General features: G+C 38.0%; 1 protein-coding gene across 1 annotated transcript in view; it reads left to right on the forward strand.

Annotated features, from left to right (window-relative positions):
• The window catches only part of DLGAP2 (DLG associated protein 2), a 387,953-nt gene that overhangs the window by 330,215 nt on the left and 42,434 nt on the right, over positions 1 to 15,304 (forward strand). The window contains exons 6-7 of the mRNA XM_065630895.1: positions 6,162 to 6,309; positions 9,866 to 10,085. Of these exons, the coding sequence (XP_065486967.1) occupies positions 6,162 to 6,309; positions 9,866 to 10,085 (368 nt within the window). The remainder of the gene's footprint in view (positions 1 to 6,161; positions 6,310 to 9,865; positions 10,086 to 15,304) is intronic.

Here is a 15,304-nt window from a genome sequence, read left to right on the forward strand (position 1 = left end):
AGAAACAGCAATCTTCACCTCTTTCCTAGCATATTCCTGTAATAAATCAGATGTTTGACACTTTTCAGGCACCTTTTTTAAAAAAAGGCTATGGGTCAATGATGAAATATATAGGAATCTTAAAAATTTAATTTGGCCCAAATTCTCCTATCTATCACTGATCAAAGAGAAGACCCGGTCTGGCAAAGATTAGAAGATAAATTCTTCACTACAGATAAATTCACCAGATTTATGTGTACTTTCAGGTTTTTTTCAAAGAACCGGACTAACTGTGCTGTTCCAAAGGAGGAATCAGACTTAATGTCTATACTCTGACTTGTCGGACGGGCTGCAGGCAGGCACATCTGTGCACCTTTGCAGAGCTCTATTGACTTCAGCAGGGATCCTCAGAGACACGGTGTGACTCGCAGCTGCTCTACAGTGGCACTGCTAGCTAAGCTTAATCATTAGATTCTCGTCAATGAGTTATTTCATGTACCTACAAAGACGTTGTTAAGATAGATCCAGATAGAGAAATGAATATCCTTTGAAATGCAAATCTCTCAATAAAATAGTTTTTGATAACTTGTGCTACCTTGGTAATCTTAATGCACCTCCCCTTTAGGTGCCTAAGATGAATTATTTTACAAATTTTGTCTTCTTGTCACAGAATGGTACTTCTGAATTGCATATACTGATTTAAACAGAGGTGATTGTACTTTCTTTAATGTTCCCATTCATTCTCAGACTTTTGGACAAATGCAGGCATGATCATGCAAATAAAAAGGTACCCTTTTAGAATATTACAATTCCAAAAATTAATTTGATGGAAAATTGACTTTCTTTATATCTGATGCTCCCTTAATAAACCTGATAGACCCATTCAGAGTCAGAAGGTAACTTTCTTACTGCAACTTTTAGGGGCCTGGGAAGACTTTAATTCACTTTTGGTACCTTCATGACCCAGGGTGCACTGGTGGCTGAACATTTGACAGAAAATAGGTGCTCTGGGGAGTGATTATTTTGAATGTGAGTAGATCAAGGAATGACCTTGGCAAGTGTATGGCATTTGCTGCATTGTTGGCATCATGTTCATACTCTTTTAAGCAAAAGTAGTACATTTATGACAAAGTGCATGTTACCAGTCACCTATTAGAAAATAAAATACAGACAGTAAAAAAAGCAGAGAGAATTTAGGGGGTTTCTTTTTAAATTTTGACTCTGAATTACAGAATCATAGAATAGTTAGCGTTGGAAAAGACCTTTAAAATTCATCTATTTCATTACACCTGCAATAAGCAGGGACATCTTCAACTAGATCAAGTTGTAAGCTGTAGAACCATGTCAGCCTCTAAATCTGGCATTTCAGGTTGTCCTAAAAGTGAAACCATGGGGTTTTTTTTACTATGATACATACCTTTTCACCAAATGACAAAAGGATTTGTCTTCTGCAGAACATGCAATGGTTCCAAAAGTCATGGTGCAGTACTGCATGTTTTGATTCTAGCTTACAGTAATACTCATCATACAGCAATGACAAGAGGCTTCAGGAAACACGCAACAAACAATCCTGGGTGTTCACCAGCATCTGAACTCAGTGATGACAAAGCCTGGGCTGAATGCTGCACAAAGTGACAGACTTCAAGTGAGTGGTGCGAGGTGCCACGGTACAGACCACAGTGGGAATGCCTCTAATTCCCCCAAAACTATCTGCTGAAGTCATTGGGCTGCTTCAGACACTATCCATGGTTATATAAACTTTGCAAAAATTATATAAAACCATAGAATGCAGGAAAAAACCCCAAAGTTAGTTATTTACTGCGTTTAAAGTAAGCATCTTGCTCATTTTAAAAACACACAGTTAAGAGAGGAAGAAGTAGATGGCTGAATAATAGATAGCTAAAGATGAGAAAATAAGAGTCCCTCCCTTATCGTTAGTTAGGGCTTGATTGCAGCTATTGGATTAGCTTACATGATTGTTCCTTTCATTAAAACATGTTCTAAATAGCTCTCTAGTTTTACAAGTCTTCTGTTACAATGGCATAAGTGGGGAAAAGATAAGGAGATATAGATGTGGTCTTCCCTCTCCTGAAGTCTCTTGACAAACATCATCTAGTGCATTTCGATTACAATATAAGTAAGCTTCTTCCTACCTTTTTCCTCTACTGAGTCCTGTTAAGGACGGCTACAAGACATGGCAAAACATAGAATGAAATTTGTTTTCTGGAGTAAAAAGTGTAAAAATAGCATCCTTTTTTGTTTACTTTTTTTTTTCTTTGTGCATCTTGTTGCTTGTAGGACTAAAGTAACAGGTATTTTCCAGCAGTTTTTTCCTCCCATTCTGCTCTTAAATTTCATTCTTGCTGAGGTGTGGGCAAGAACAGTTAGTTTGTAGAGAAGAGCTTGTGCTTTTATGGAAGCCAAGGTCCCCAGTGAGGAAGTAGGTTAGATGGCTATAGCAGGGGTGAGCTGGACTCTGCTGACAGACAGAGCTGTTATGGGTACTTCTGAAATCTGCAGAGGACAGAGTAGGATAAGTGGCTTCTCGGTTGGTGTTTTGGAAGATCTTGAGCAGGACAACTGTGAGCTGGGTATTAAGAGGATTGTAGGGAGTGAGAAGGATTAGGAACTGGCTTGGTCAAGGATGAAGGAGAGCTGTACTTGGGGGTTTTGGTAAATGTGACTTGTGGAGCTAGAGGCAGGGGCAGCTTTCAAATGGGAGCAGCAGGGTATATGAGGTTTGTATACAGAGGCCTGAGTCCTTGCAGAGTAGAGGTATGCAACAAAAGGGAGGCTGTGATGCAGGACTTCTAGAAAATTCTAAACAGGAACTCTTTTTTTGGACTGCTGCCTCTTCCCTTATTCTTTATGTTTTGCCTTTGGAATATGCAACCTAACTTCTTTCCCATTCACTCTATATCAGGTTGATGTACTATCCCAGATATACTATGAGGTATGCTATCAGATAAACTGTCCCAGAGAAGCATGTCGTACTATAGTTCACTTTATGTGGTTATAATACAATATTTTGTCCTCTTTGAATACTCACAGGCAATCTGTTGAGCACTGAAAGTGCTGTTGCAAATTTAGGTGTCTTCACTGGGAGTTCTAAAGCTTTGCTTTTAGAGGTTCTCAAGAGCTTCAAGGTTGTTACATGGGACAGCCTTATTCCTAGAAGTTTCTCTAGGCATTGAGCCTTGCTTATAGGTAGGATACTTCTCATTAAATTTAAGATCTCTTCCTAACTGCCCTGGACTGTTCCTAGCTAATGGAAAGGGAAAAGCAACCCTTGAGGACATAAAAGCTTTTAAAAGGAAATCCATTCCTAAGATCTTGTTTATTTGGAAAAGCAAATGGGAAGAAGACTGACATACCAATTTAATTTTTACCTTTTAGTCTCATCTTCTTCCTCCTTTTTCATAGTACCGAACTTTAGAGTCACTTCTTTGCTGTTAATATGTGTATTTTTGTGTGGTCCTGGAGGTGAACTGTTAAATGATCTCATGTGCTCATGCTTGTCTTGCCCCTCTTCAGTGATCAGCTGAGATATAAGATCATCTACTACAGCGTATGAAAGAAAATTATTTTCTTTTAGCAAAGCGATAGAGCTGTGATGGTTTGGAAATTACGGTCAATAATTTTGTTCCTTACAGATGGGGTAGATGTCATTAAAAAGCCAGCATTTACCAATGTCATGTATGGTGTGTGCTTCGTATCATTGTTGACAAGCACGGAAGTTCCTTGAGCAACAGATAATGGCATTGGAGAGCAACTCCCTTATGTAACTTTTGGGTCTATGGCGTTTTGGTTCTGGATCATATTTATAGTGAGATCATAATTTTGACCATGCTTGGAGACATTTATTCTAGAAGATAAATTTGAGTGTGTATCTTAGAAATGGAAACTAATCTTTATTTTTATCAGGAAAATTTCAAAGTGTTCATCAAGCGGATGTGAAATTGCTTTTACAGACTAATATAGGTAACGTTCCTTTTATTTTGCTACGGTCCCATGAATTGCTCTCTTATCATAAATGAAAAATTATTTAACTATCAGGTAATGTCCGAACTCATCCATCAAAACTCAGCTGCTTAGCAGTACCATGGAATACTAGACTGCAGAATTACAGTATTGCTGCAGAAATTGTTGATTGTATTTAGTGATAGCAATACCTCACAAAGATAATGAAACGCTCATTGCAGGGGAGGTTGAACCAAATGACCTTTAAAGATCCATTCCAACCCAAATTCTATGAAATACTAGTTGTTGAGCATTACTTAGTAAAGGAGACAGTTATTAGGAGCCTGTTTAAATTAATTAAGTATTTTATAAAATCATTTATAATTTAATATTATTGTCGCGATCTTTTCTTAATGTGACCCATGTTTTAATGAAGAAACCTCAAATATCTCTTTCACAAACTGCTTCTGAACTCAGAATCCCAGATTTTACCGCCTGATGACAAGCAAAAGGTCCGGGGGGGGATTCATCTAGCTGTTTTGAGAAACACTGAATTAACAATACCTGACAGATTTAGTAAAGCATATGCAAAGAATCACAGAATCACACAAAGCAGGTGACAGTCATCAGCCTGCTTCCTATGGAGGAAAGGAGGTTTAGTTACATCCAGCAACTAAGTATAGATAGGGAGGCTCTACACCTCTTCACCTAATCTATTGTATTTGTCTTCATACCTGTGGGGACAAAAAAATGCTGCTACAGTTCTCATTTTAATCATCTGAAACAAAATTAGACCCACTATCAGGCAGCTATCTTCATCCGCAAATCACTTAGGCTGTAATAACTTTATTGACCTCTGATCACATGCCTGAATCAGCCTCATACATTCTCATGTCGGTTTTAGCAGTTACAGCCTAGTTTCTACATAGTTTACCTCTGTCTTGAGGTTACAGAGATATTCTGTAGAAAGCACTGAATAAAGACAGGAAGAAAAAAAAAAAAAGTTTGTCCTCCAGAGAAATTTCTTAAGAATTTAAAAAAAAAAAAAAAGGTCTGCTTTGCACCAAAGTGAAAACAAATCCTGTTGTTTTTTCTGAAGAAGACGACAGCAGCCATCTTAGAGAAGCAGAGAGCCCAGCCATGGGCTACTGAGGAGGCAAGGCTAGGCCTACATTGATCCTGAGAGGGCCAAACCAGGGAGAACACATGGAAGTGCTTGATAATAGGTATCCCAGCTATAAATAAGATACTGACAGATGTTCAACTGGCACAAACCTATTGTTCCTGGAAATTGTGTTTTTGTTAAAACTACCTTTAAGGAATAAATATTAAAAATGCCTATTTACCACATAGAACCAAACATTTTCTGAAACATTAATTAATTTGTGCACTGCTGTTTAGGGATGAGTGTCACGTGGCTCTTAAAAATCTGATTTTCAGAGCTGCTTAGAATTCTGGGAAACATCATTCACAACTTTTTTTTTTTTAAATCGGTATTCAAAGCAAAGTTCTTCTCTTAGGCTTCTTTTATTTTCCCGGGATGGTAGATAAATAATGTATTTGCTGTAAAACATGAAGGCTAACATGCCTTTATAGTGAAAGCATACTGAAAGGGGCTTGTGTGGTGGTAGGGTACCAGTCCTCCAACTAGGAGATGTGTTGTAAGAAAAGCATTTCTAGAGCTTCGTGTGGTTGCTCTGAGTACCTTATTAATAGTTTTGTTTTGGGGGTGGGTTTTTTGGGGGTTTTTTTTGTTTTTTAGCTGAATATGGGATATTTTGATCTTTCATAAAAATATATCAATCCTTTGAAGATGAAAAGTATCTTGATACTTAAAACCTTGATGAAAAGCATGACAGATTTTATTTATGAAGAAAATTTTTTAGCTACTTTGGTTTATGCTCTAGCTCTGGTTCTTGTTCCTGTTGACCTAAACATTCTCTTTTAGTAAAGTTCAACATTAATAGCCAGGAGGATTGATGATGTTTGAATACAGCTAAGACTTAACATTTCATATCATCTAGGCAGCTAACCTGCAGACAGATTGTCTGCTCGTGCTGAGGTGTTTGACTACAACAGATCTATTATGCTTTATAGAGAGAGAGATTTTGACCCTGGGGAATGGATTTGTGAGTCTCATACAAATTGCTGTCTTCAGTGTCCTAATTGATTCCATCTGTAGCTTTACACCCTTTCCTTTTTTCTTCCTCTTTCCTTTATAGTCAGAGCTACCTTCAAACTGCAAGTGACGTGCCTGGGGGTCACAACCTGGATCCCTCTGCAAACTACAATTCCCCAAAGTTTCGCTCAAGGAATCAGAGCTATATGAGAGCAGTGAGCACGCTCAGTCAGGCCAGCTGTGTTAGTCAGGTGGGAAATTCTTGTTATAACTTTTCTTATAGGTTAATCACAGATGCAAGAGCTGTTACTAGTGGAGGGGTTTGTTGTCTGTTTGCTATTTGATGTCAAACTGAGGATGTGAATTGTCGAAGTAATTTAGTTCTAAGGAACACAGCCCTTGTTCAAAATGTGAAGAAAAATACTGAATGCTAGAAGCAAAGGGACACTATCACACATATTTTCCATTTATTTTTCATTAAAAATATAAATACTGGTATTTTCATTTTCACTCTGTATTAAATATTTAAATGTTAAGAAGATTCAGACTGACTATAAGGGGCACACTCCTACAATACTCATCCTCTGAAAATATCTAGTCTAATTTCAGTAAATGTGGATTGCCAGATTAAGATATAGATTGAAATCATTATGCTCCAAAGGACCAGTGATTCACCTCTAAACTCAATCCTTCACTCTTCTTGGGTGAAAGAATAAGTCCTATCAATTATTCTATGCATGTGGACTTCTAAAAAGCCAGGACATTTTTCCACTCTGCTGGTTTTATGTTAGTTTGGTAGTAGTAATTCATGTTGAAGTGAGATCTGAATCAGGCCTGAAGCGCAAGCAGCCTGATGAGGTATGTGCGTGTTCTGTTTATCAGAGGATTTGCTGTAAAATTACCAATGTTTCTAATGTGTATTGCTCCTGACATTTCTTCCCTGTGTTGCTTCATGACAGGTGGGCCCTGCCCTTTTCTCAGACGTATTACTTTATTTTTCTTTGACCATGTAGTGAGGCACCTAAGGGAATAGTACCTCATTATGCACAATGGTTATATTAAAAAAAAAAAATCTTTTTAAAGCATTTTTTTATTCATTCACATTCAATTTGGATTGCATGGCTATTCAGGCCTGGATTCAACTCGTCTAACTTGAGGCTTCTAACTGAGGCAACAACTAAAGCTTCTTCTGTAGTTAATGGAGTGAAAGTTTTTTCCAGGACAATGCACATCCCAAGTGGGCTGAGAGGCCTCTGGAAATGCTTGTCAGTCTCCTCTGACTGCAGAGAGCTGGGAGGTTGCCTGACTAATGCCCTTTAGTCAAATTCCTTAATTTATGTGGAATAAATCTAAGTATAATCTTGTATAGCACACAGCAGAATTAGACAGCCAGCCATTTTCCAAACCTTTCATTATTTTTCATAGCTCCCTTGTGAAACCTGTCCCCTTCATTTTCATGCCTTGGTTTTCATTACCCTGGTTTGGTCAGTTTCTATTTTTATTACACTCTGGTTTTGAGAGAGTTTCACAAGGATTAGATCCTGCATCCAAAGCAAGTGCTGTTGGCTGTCTCCTAACAATGCGATAATATAGAACTATTCTAACATCATCTGCTGCCTTGACCGTGCCTGTGCATGGGGATGTTCACTGAGCTGACCATAATGACTAACTGGTTTCACCAGTGGTTCAGGTTTTTTAATCCACTGTGCATTACCTGGAAACATGTGCACAATGTTATCAATAGATTTCATTTGCAGGTAGATTGCTCAGTTGGCCAGATTAACTAAACCTGCTGGATACAGTTCCTTATTTTCTTTTTCAGTCTTCACCAACCTATGTAATTCTGTGTCAACCACATACTTCCTACCTCACAGTCCAGCTGTTTCCAGACGAGTAATAAATGCATTTAAGAGATACTGCACAAAGTAAATGTATTAAAATAAGTTCTGAACCTTTGCTGTTTCCTGTTCATTTTTCACGACACCATCACCATCTTGTCCCATCTACACAATAGCAGTTTGTATGGTTTGTACTATTTTTAACATCTTTTTTTTTCTGAGATCCTTCCTTTTTCACTCGTAACCAAGGGTAGAGTCAAGAAAGATTATGGCTGTCATGGTTTATATTTTTACGTTAAGTTTTTAAGCTTTTATTTTTCTATTGTCAATGACCTTAGTTTGAAATAAGTTGTTAGGACTTAAAGTGTTTATGGACTACATTACCATAAATTTCCTGTATGCAAAATATTTCAGAGTAAGATTTTTTTTAAAAAAAAAAAGTTTGGAATTACATTAGTCTGCCTAACTTAATTAGAAGCAAATTTTGTGAAGGGTAATGTAATTCCTCTCAAAAGAGGTTTAGTAGCCAAGATGTCTTACATGAAATTAAAATAACAGTTCTTCATTATCATCAGAAGTTCCATATGAAATTTCCATTTACTTAATCAAAATCCTGAAACATTTGAAACATTTACACTCATTCTGTTTCCATAATGAATTATGTACTAGGAACATTAATAATGAAAAATGCACTTAGCAGCCGTATAGAAAAAGTAATATCAACTGGATGTGCTGTTCAGTGACACTATTAATTTAACTTAGTATTTATACTGATTCTAGCACTCCCTTTAAAAAAAAATTATTACCAGGAGGTCATGCATTTGTCTGTCCAGTGTTAACATCCTAACTGATTTTTGGATAAACATAATTTTGAATTATTCAGACACATTTACAGGTAGTTAGGGCTGACTTCAGAGAACCTGTTAGTAATTGTCTAGGTAGAGTTTATGCACTCATCCTCAAAACTGCAATACACAGTTCCCTACTGAGAGGTTCCCTGAGCCTGGCCAGACTGCCTAGACTCTGCTTGTCATGAAAGCTGCCTGAAAATGTGTGTTTGCATCATGGCCAAGCTGCAGGGCAGGGTCAGCAGGAAGGAGCTGGAGGCTGGTGCTGAAATCCCCCGTGGGGCCAGGCTGGGAGGTGGTGCAGGTGGGCACATCCAGGTGCTCTGACGGGCAGGGGTCCTCAGCACACCCAGTGGCAGAAGCACCAGACTTAAAATAAGGCTGCTGAAGAAAAGGCAGCAGTAGTGGTTGCATCTCTTTTTTCCACTGTTGTTGAATGGCAAACCCAGTTAACCAGGGAACGAGTCTGGTTTAGTGCCTTCTCGGCCAAAGGTGGTCCAAGCATTACTTTCCCATCTGACCACTTTTCACTCTGTTTCAGACAATGATTATTCTTTCACGTGCTTCACTGGACACAAGTCTAGATGCAATATTTCTCAGACCTTTCAGAAGCATCACCTGCTCTGAACTTACACATCTTCAAGTATAAGATACTTCCTTATAGTGAGAGGAAGATAGCAACCTGCCCCACAGGCTAAATATCCACAGGAGTAATAACTTTGCTGATAAGTGAGGAACCCAGGCAATCCACCCTCACCTTTTGAAGGCTAATACTAGTAAACATGATTTCTGTCCTCCTACCCTGGCAGAACACGGATTTATATCAGCGCAGACTGGTCTCGTTAGTTACCATTAAACCAAGTATTTAAAATCCTCTGAATATGCCAGAAGATAATAAATGTGAGATGAACCGTATGGCATGTGTGATGTACTTACTATATACATATAAACAGCTGATGTAAATTAAAAAAATGTGAATGTGATCAGAAGGGATTACTACATTTTAACTATTTGCTAAAACAGTTCTTCATCAATGTACAGGTGTCCATTTGAGATGTTGAGGCCGTGATGATCACAAAAAAGCAAGTCAAAAATCAAATGCATTGTTGTTGTTTATTCAGATGAGTGAAGCAGAGGTTAATGGGCAATTTGAATCGGTGTGTGAATCAGTGTTTAGTGAAGTTGAAGCTCAGGCAATGGATGCCCTTGACCTCCCTGGATGTTTCCGAACAAGAAGCCACAGTTACTTGCGTGCCATTCAGGCAGGCTATTCCCAAGATGATGAATGTATACCTGCGATGGCATCTTCCAACATCACCTCCACTATCAGGTCAACCACAGGTAAGCAAATCTACGCTGACCCTTCCATTGTTCTGCATGTAAAAATATGTCCTTTTGTTTTGTAAAAGGATGTTTGACAGTGGAAACAATTTCCCTGTGCAGTGACAATATTTGATACCAGTATTCTTAGGTTTGTAATACTGTACCGTTGTGGCTACAACTTGGAATAAACTCCTCCTGGGGCGAATCCTGCAAGCATAATATAATGGACCTGGAGTTTTGACCTCCATTTCCCATACATACACTTATTCAGGTACATATATAAAAAGTGCAAATGGTAACATTTGGATATTGTTAGACATTTTAGTATTTTTTTCTAGCAAGTAATTGATCTTCTGAATGGGATTGGTTGCACCAATTTTAATTTAGATCATTAAAGTACCAAAAGAAAAAGATAAGCAAGATTTTAAATACTTGGTCTAAACACTCATAGGCAATTAACAGGGAATTAATTACTTACTTTTAGAAAAGGTGTCACCAGTTGTATCAATACACTGAATCATAAACATTATGGCAAGTTTCACACATCTGCTATTACTCATCAGTAACCGTTAGGATTCATTGTAAAAACATTCACTTTTAGGATCTTTTGACATTGTTCCAGCAACTTGCTTTTCCCTTGTTGGTTGCTTAGCAAAGATGACAGCTTTATTCATTTTAGAATATTAACATTAAGTATTGGTAGAGAAAATACTGCACAGATAGCAGTTAAATAACTAAAATGAAATCTATAACAAATACATATTCTTTGTTCAGTGATTCAAAATCACTTTTATGTTTCCAAATATGTTAATATTAGTTCATAATAATGATATTGTCCTTGCCACATACTATTAAATTGCAGTGCAGGCTACCCATCTACAAAAGGTAAAAATAGAGCTCAAAATGTATCATGCAGAAGTACTTTTTAATTATTTGCTTGACACATCTGTTGAATAACAGAACAGTGGGAGCTTAGAAAGGAAGTAAGCTGAGGTTGAATAACAGACATTTACATTAGAGAAGTACCATAAAATGTTATTTTTATCTTAAGCATAGTATTTTAATTGCTATATATAATTTTGTGTGAAACCAGAAGTTGTGGCTTACAGTGCCACCTCTAGGGATGTTTCTGTCCTTTATTTAATAGAGATCTATCATGATAGAAAATGAGATTTTATAGCTTCCCCAGAGACTAATTTTCATCTTTGTCATATAGTACTGTGTGATTACTATGAAGAAACCTTCCATGGCAAAAGACACAACTAAATATCTGGTCTAGTGTCTGACTCCAAATACTGAATTGGAGTACTTTCAGAATTACTTTGTTTGCCAAGTTGATTGGTTTAACCTTAGCTGTCTTAAGTTTATGTGCTAGATAAGCCCAAAATTCTCCCTGAAAGGAATTTATTTTCTCTAGAGTAAAAAAGCTGAATAATAGAATATATTTGGGAAAAAAACCTGACTAGGCAGCAAATATGTTTGCATCCCAGTGTTTTCATACATATGAAAATGTTTTGCATTGATTAGCAGTCTGCTGGTTAAAGACTGTGGTTTTGAAAACTTTAACCTTCTTTTCATGCATGGCTTCTCCCTCATCTTGGAAATGATTTGTCAGATAGATTTTCTTGCCCAAATATTTATTCTTCTTGCCTTCTTGTAGTGAGATGATATTGACATTGTGGAGGAAGAAAAAAAAAAAAAAGGATTATTTGAGATGTTTTCCTGAGCCAAAACTATTTCCAAGCCTGTGGACTGTATACAATCCTGAGTGTGATTCTGTATTGAAAATAATTCTCTCTGTACCACTGAGCAAGTTTGTCCTCAGCTGCCATTTAAGATAAATATTCAAATTAGAAATATTTATCTGATTTATAAGAAGAGTAAGGATTATGTGATTCACTGCTAATTGAAGATGTCAGTTGCCAAATAAGTTCTAATTTTTAAAACCGGAGGGGTAACTTTTCTGTATTTTTTTTTCTTCAGCCTCTATAACTTTGGAGGGAGATGCTTCATTTCCTACCATTACTATAATTAAAAACAAACAAACAAACAAAAAACAAAAACAACACAAAAACCCCCACCAAACACAAAAACACCAAAAAAACCCACCTTATCTAGCCCTCTCTGAAAATTGTAAAAGAAGCAGTTGCCTGAAATGTGAAAATGGCATCGGCAGGTATTTGACATTTATATGGGCCTCATTCAAATAAATGTCAAAAAGGTGAAGTTTCATATCAGCCTTCACTTCCAATTCAGTCTTTTGAATTCATAGGAAAATTACATTACATTAATTCCTTTTTTGCTTCTGATGTAACAAACTCTTCTTGACAAAGAAACTAAAGCAATTTCTTAGAAAATTAACAGGCATTGCAATTTAATTATTACTTGAAATTTTAGTGATATAGGTCGTGACTGCCTCTTATCGATGTCATAAAGCAATTAAATCATAACACACAGGCTTAGCTAAAAATTAATTCACGTATCTAAAAATGTAATATTTGATCTATTAATTCAATTACAAAATTATGGAATATAGATTTACAGCATGCAGTTTCCTAAAATGTCCCTCGATGCATGAACAGCTTTCAGAAGGTAGGAAGGTGGCAACTATAGTGAATGTTATGTGGGACATTATTAATGGACTCTGTTAACAGGGTTTTCTAATAGATGGAGAAAGAACTACCAGTAACCAGCTCTTCTTAAATGTGTACAACATTACAGAGAAAGCCAGATGGTTCACTGGTAATACCTATGGTGCTAATGAACACAAAACATTTGCACGGACCCATGTAGTTTAATTATTTGTGGAGCCAGCCTTCTCCACCTCTGATGGAAACTCTAAAGAGACAAGACATAGGGCAGTACCTGCCGACCCAGGTGTAAATGAATGAGACAAGTGACAACGCAGAGGGGACAGACAGCATTGGTGGCACACTGTAACCTAGACCTGGACTCTGTGTGACCCCTGCTAAGGCTCATATTTCATTTTGAGCAGGGCATTTCTAGCCATCCTGTTACATTCTGTAAAGAGATAATGAACCCAGTAAAAAAATACTTCATGTTAAAAGCCACGAATGACAGCATATGCTTTCTGTCTCTGAACTGCACGCATTTGCAGCTGTCAGAGGCACAGCTGAGAAAATACAGCTCCAGCTGCTGCTGCCTCCCACCTTGTCCCTCTGTCACAGACAACATGTTATTTCCTGAATGGGAAGTCACAGAGTGCAGTAGTCATCCTAACTACTACTGCCTTACATCTCTGCTACTCTTGCAAGCAATGCTTCACATTTCAGGAAGAGTGCATAAAATCTGGGTCACTTTTCCAGGTATTACCAGCTTGGTTCCCTATTGTCTAAGTGTATCTGCACCTATATACAGTATGCTGTCAGCTTGGAAGGCTCTTTCCTGGTAATGTCTGACTAGTGTAGCAGAGTGCTGCGGGGACAGAAACAAGCTACCTGAGGTACCAGAGCTGTGCCACCACTCCAGTGGATAGTGGACCCTGGCTGTATAGTCCTGTGGGGCAACAGAGTGTTCTAGGCTGGCAGCAGTGCCGCAGTAACACATTATCCCACCTGCAAGACCTGGCCTGTCTTACTGAAAAGTAATTCAAATACCCTGGTACACCACTAGATTTATAATGGAAACATAACCAATGAGGAGGTCTGGAAGATATTAAGCACTGTCTCCCTTTTACCTGTGAAAATCAACTTATTTTTGTTACATGTCCTGTATGTCGAGAGAGTCCCCTGCAGTGCAATGGGTGAGAGAAGTGGAAAAAGAAAAGGTGAAACTTGTGGGTTAAGGTAAAGACAGTTTAATAGGACAGAAAGAGGAAATAATAATAGAAGAATATACAAAACAAAGTGATGCACAATGCAATTGCTCACCACCCACTGACTGATGCCCAGCCAGTTCCCGAGCAGCGGTCCTTTGGCTAACTTTCTCCCTGGTTCATATGTCATATGATGTGGAATATCCCTTTGGTCAGTCTGGGTCAGCTGTGTCAACTCTATCCCCTCCCAGCTTCTTGTGCACTGTCAGCCTCCTCACTGGCAGGGCAGTAGGAGAACCTGAAAAGTCCTTGACTTAGTGTAAGCACTGCTTAGCAACAACTAAAACATCAGTGTGTTATCAACATTATTCTCATACTAAATCCAAACCACAGCACTATACCAGCTACTAGGAAGAAAATTAAGTCTATCTCAGCTAAAACCAGGACAATTACTTACTCCATGTGTTATATTTCAGGATGTTCCCTCAGTTTTTTTCCTGCTGATGTTGTTTAGTTTTACTGTGGATGCAGAAATACTTACTGGATTGCAATGATACTGGAGGTAGCAGTTAGGATGGTCTGTTGTGAAACAGAATAACTTGTTAAAGTCCCTTCTCTGAAAGACTAATTTGGTATTTGCACCTTTGGCCATCCAGGATATCCTGAACACCAGGTTATTGTCAGTTCAGATGCAGGGGTCACACTCAGTGTCTCCTAATGGCATTATTACATAATGTATAAACCACTTTCACCTTTATTGAGAGAGACACTGCCACTCTAGCCTGCTGCTCAGGACATTCACCCATCGGGTGGTATATCTACTCAGTGAATATTGCTTTTATATGCAAAGTGAAACAGCTTAAACAGAAAAGACTAAATATCCTATATGGAGGAACTGAAGCATGCCACTTAGAGGTACAAAATTCTTCTCCAGCAACAAGCACTGAATGAATGGTCCTAGTTAAGTTCTTCAGCTTTTAGGCTGATGAATAAAAGGAAGCATCATCTTCAGTTACTTAACAGTAGTTTACAGCTTCCTCTAACCCAAATCATTTGGCTACGATAGAGACTGTATTTTTTGATGAATGGATTAATCACCAAAAAAAACCACCTAGCTGTGGACTTCACAGTACACAAAGGCCTCCTGGATTTCTCTCCTAATGTTAAGAGTCAGTCCAAGATCACTTCTTCTCCCACTTCAGGGTTTTCTAGCTGATCTTGAGAGAAACTCAGCATGAAGAACTGCTGATTTCAGGAGATATAGTGTTACTAGCCTTAAGTGGCCCGTACACTGCATTACAATTACTTCATTTGCCTAGAGAATGTAACACGATGCAAACCTGTCAGATCAGTTGTATGTGCACCCCCTTTTATCTCATTCATGGCAGGTAGCTCTACTAAACTCGAGCTTACTGAAGAGTCTCCTGATAAAGAAGAGAAGTAGGAAACTGTCTTTTGTCCA

The sequence above is a fragment of the Caloenas nicobarica genome, chromosome 3, assembly GCF_036013445.1.
Source record: "Caloenas nicobarica isolate bCalNic1 chromosome 3, bCalNic1.hap1, whole genome shotgun sequence".
Lineage (NCBI taxonomy): Eukaryota > Metazoa > Chordata > Aves > Columbiformes > Columbidae > Caloenas > Caloenas nicobarica.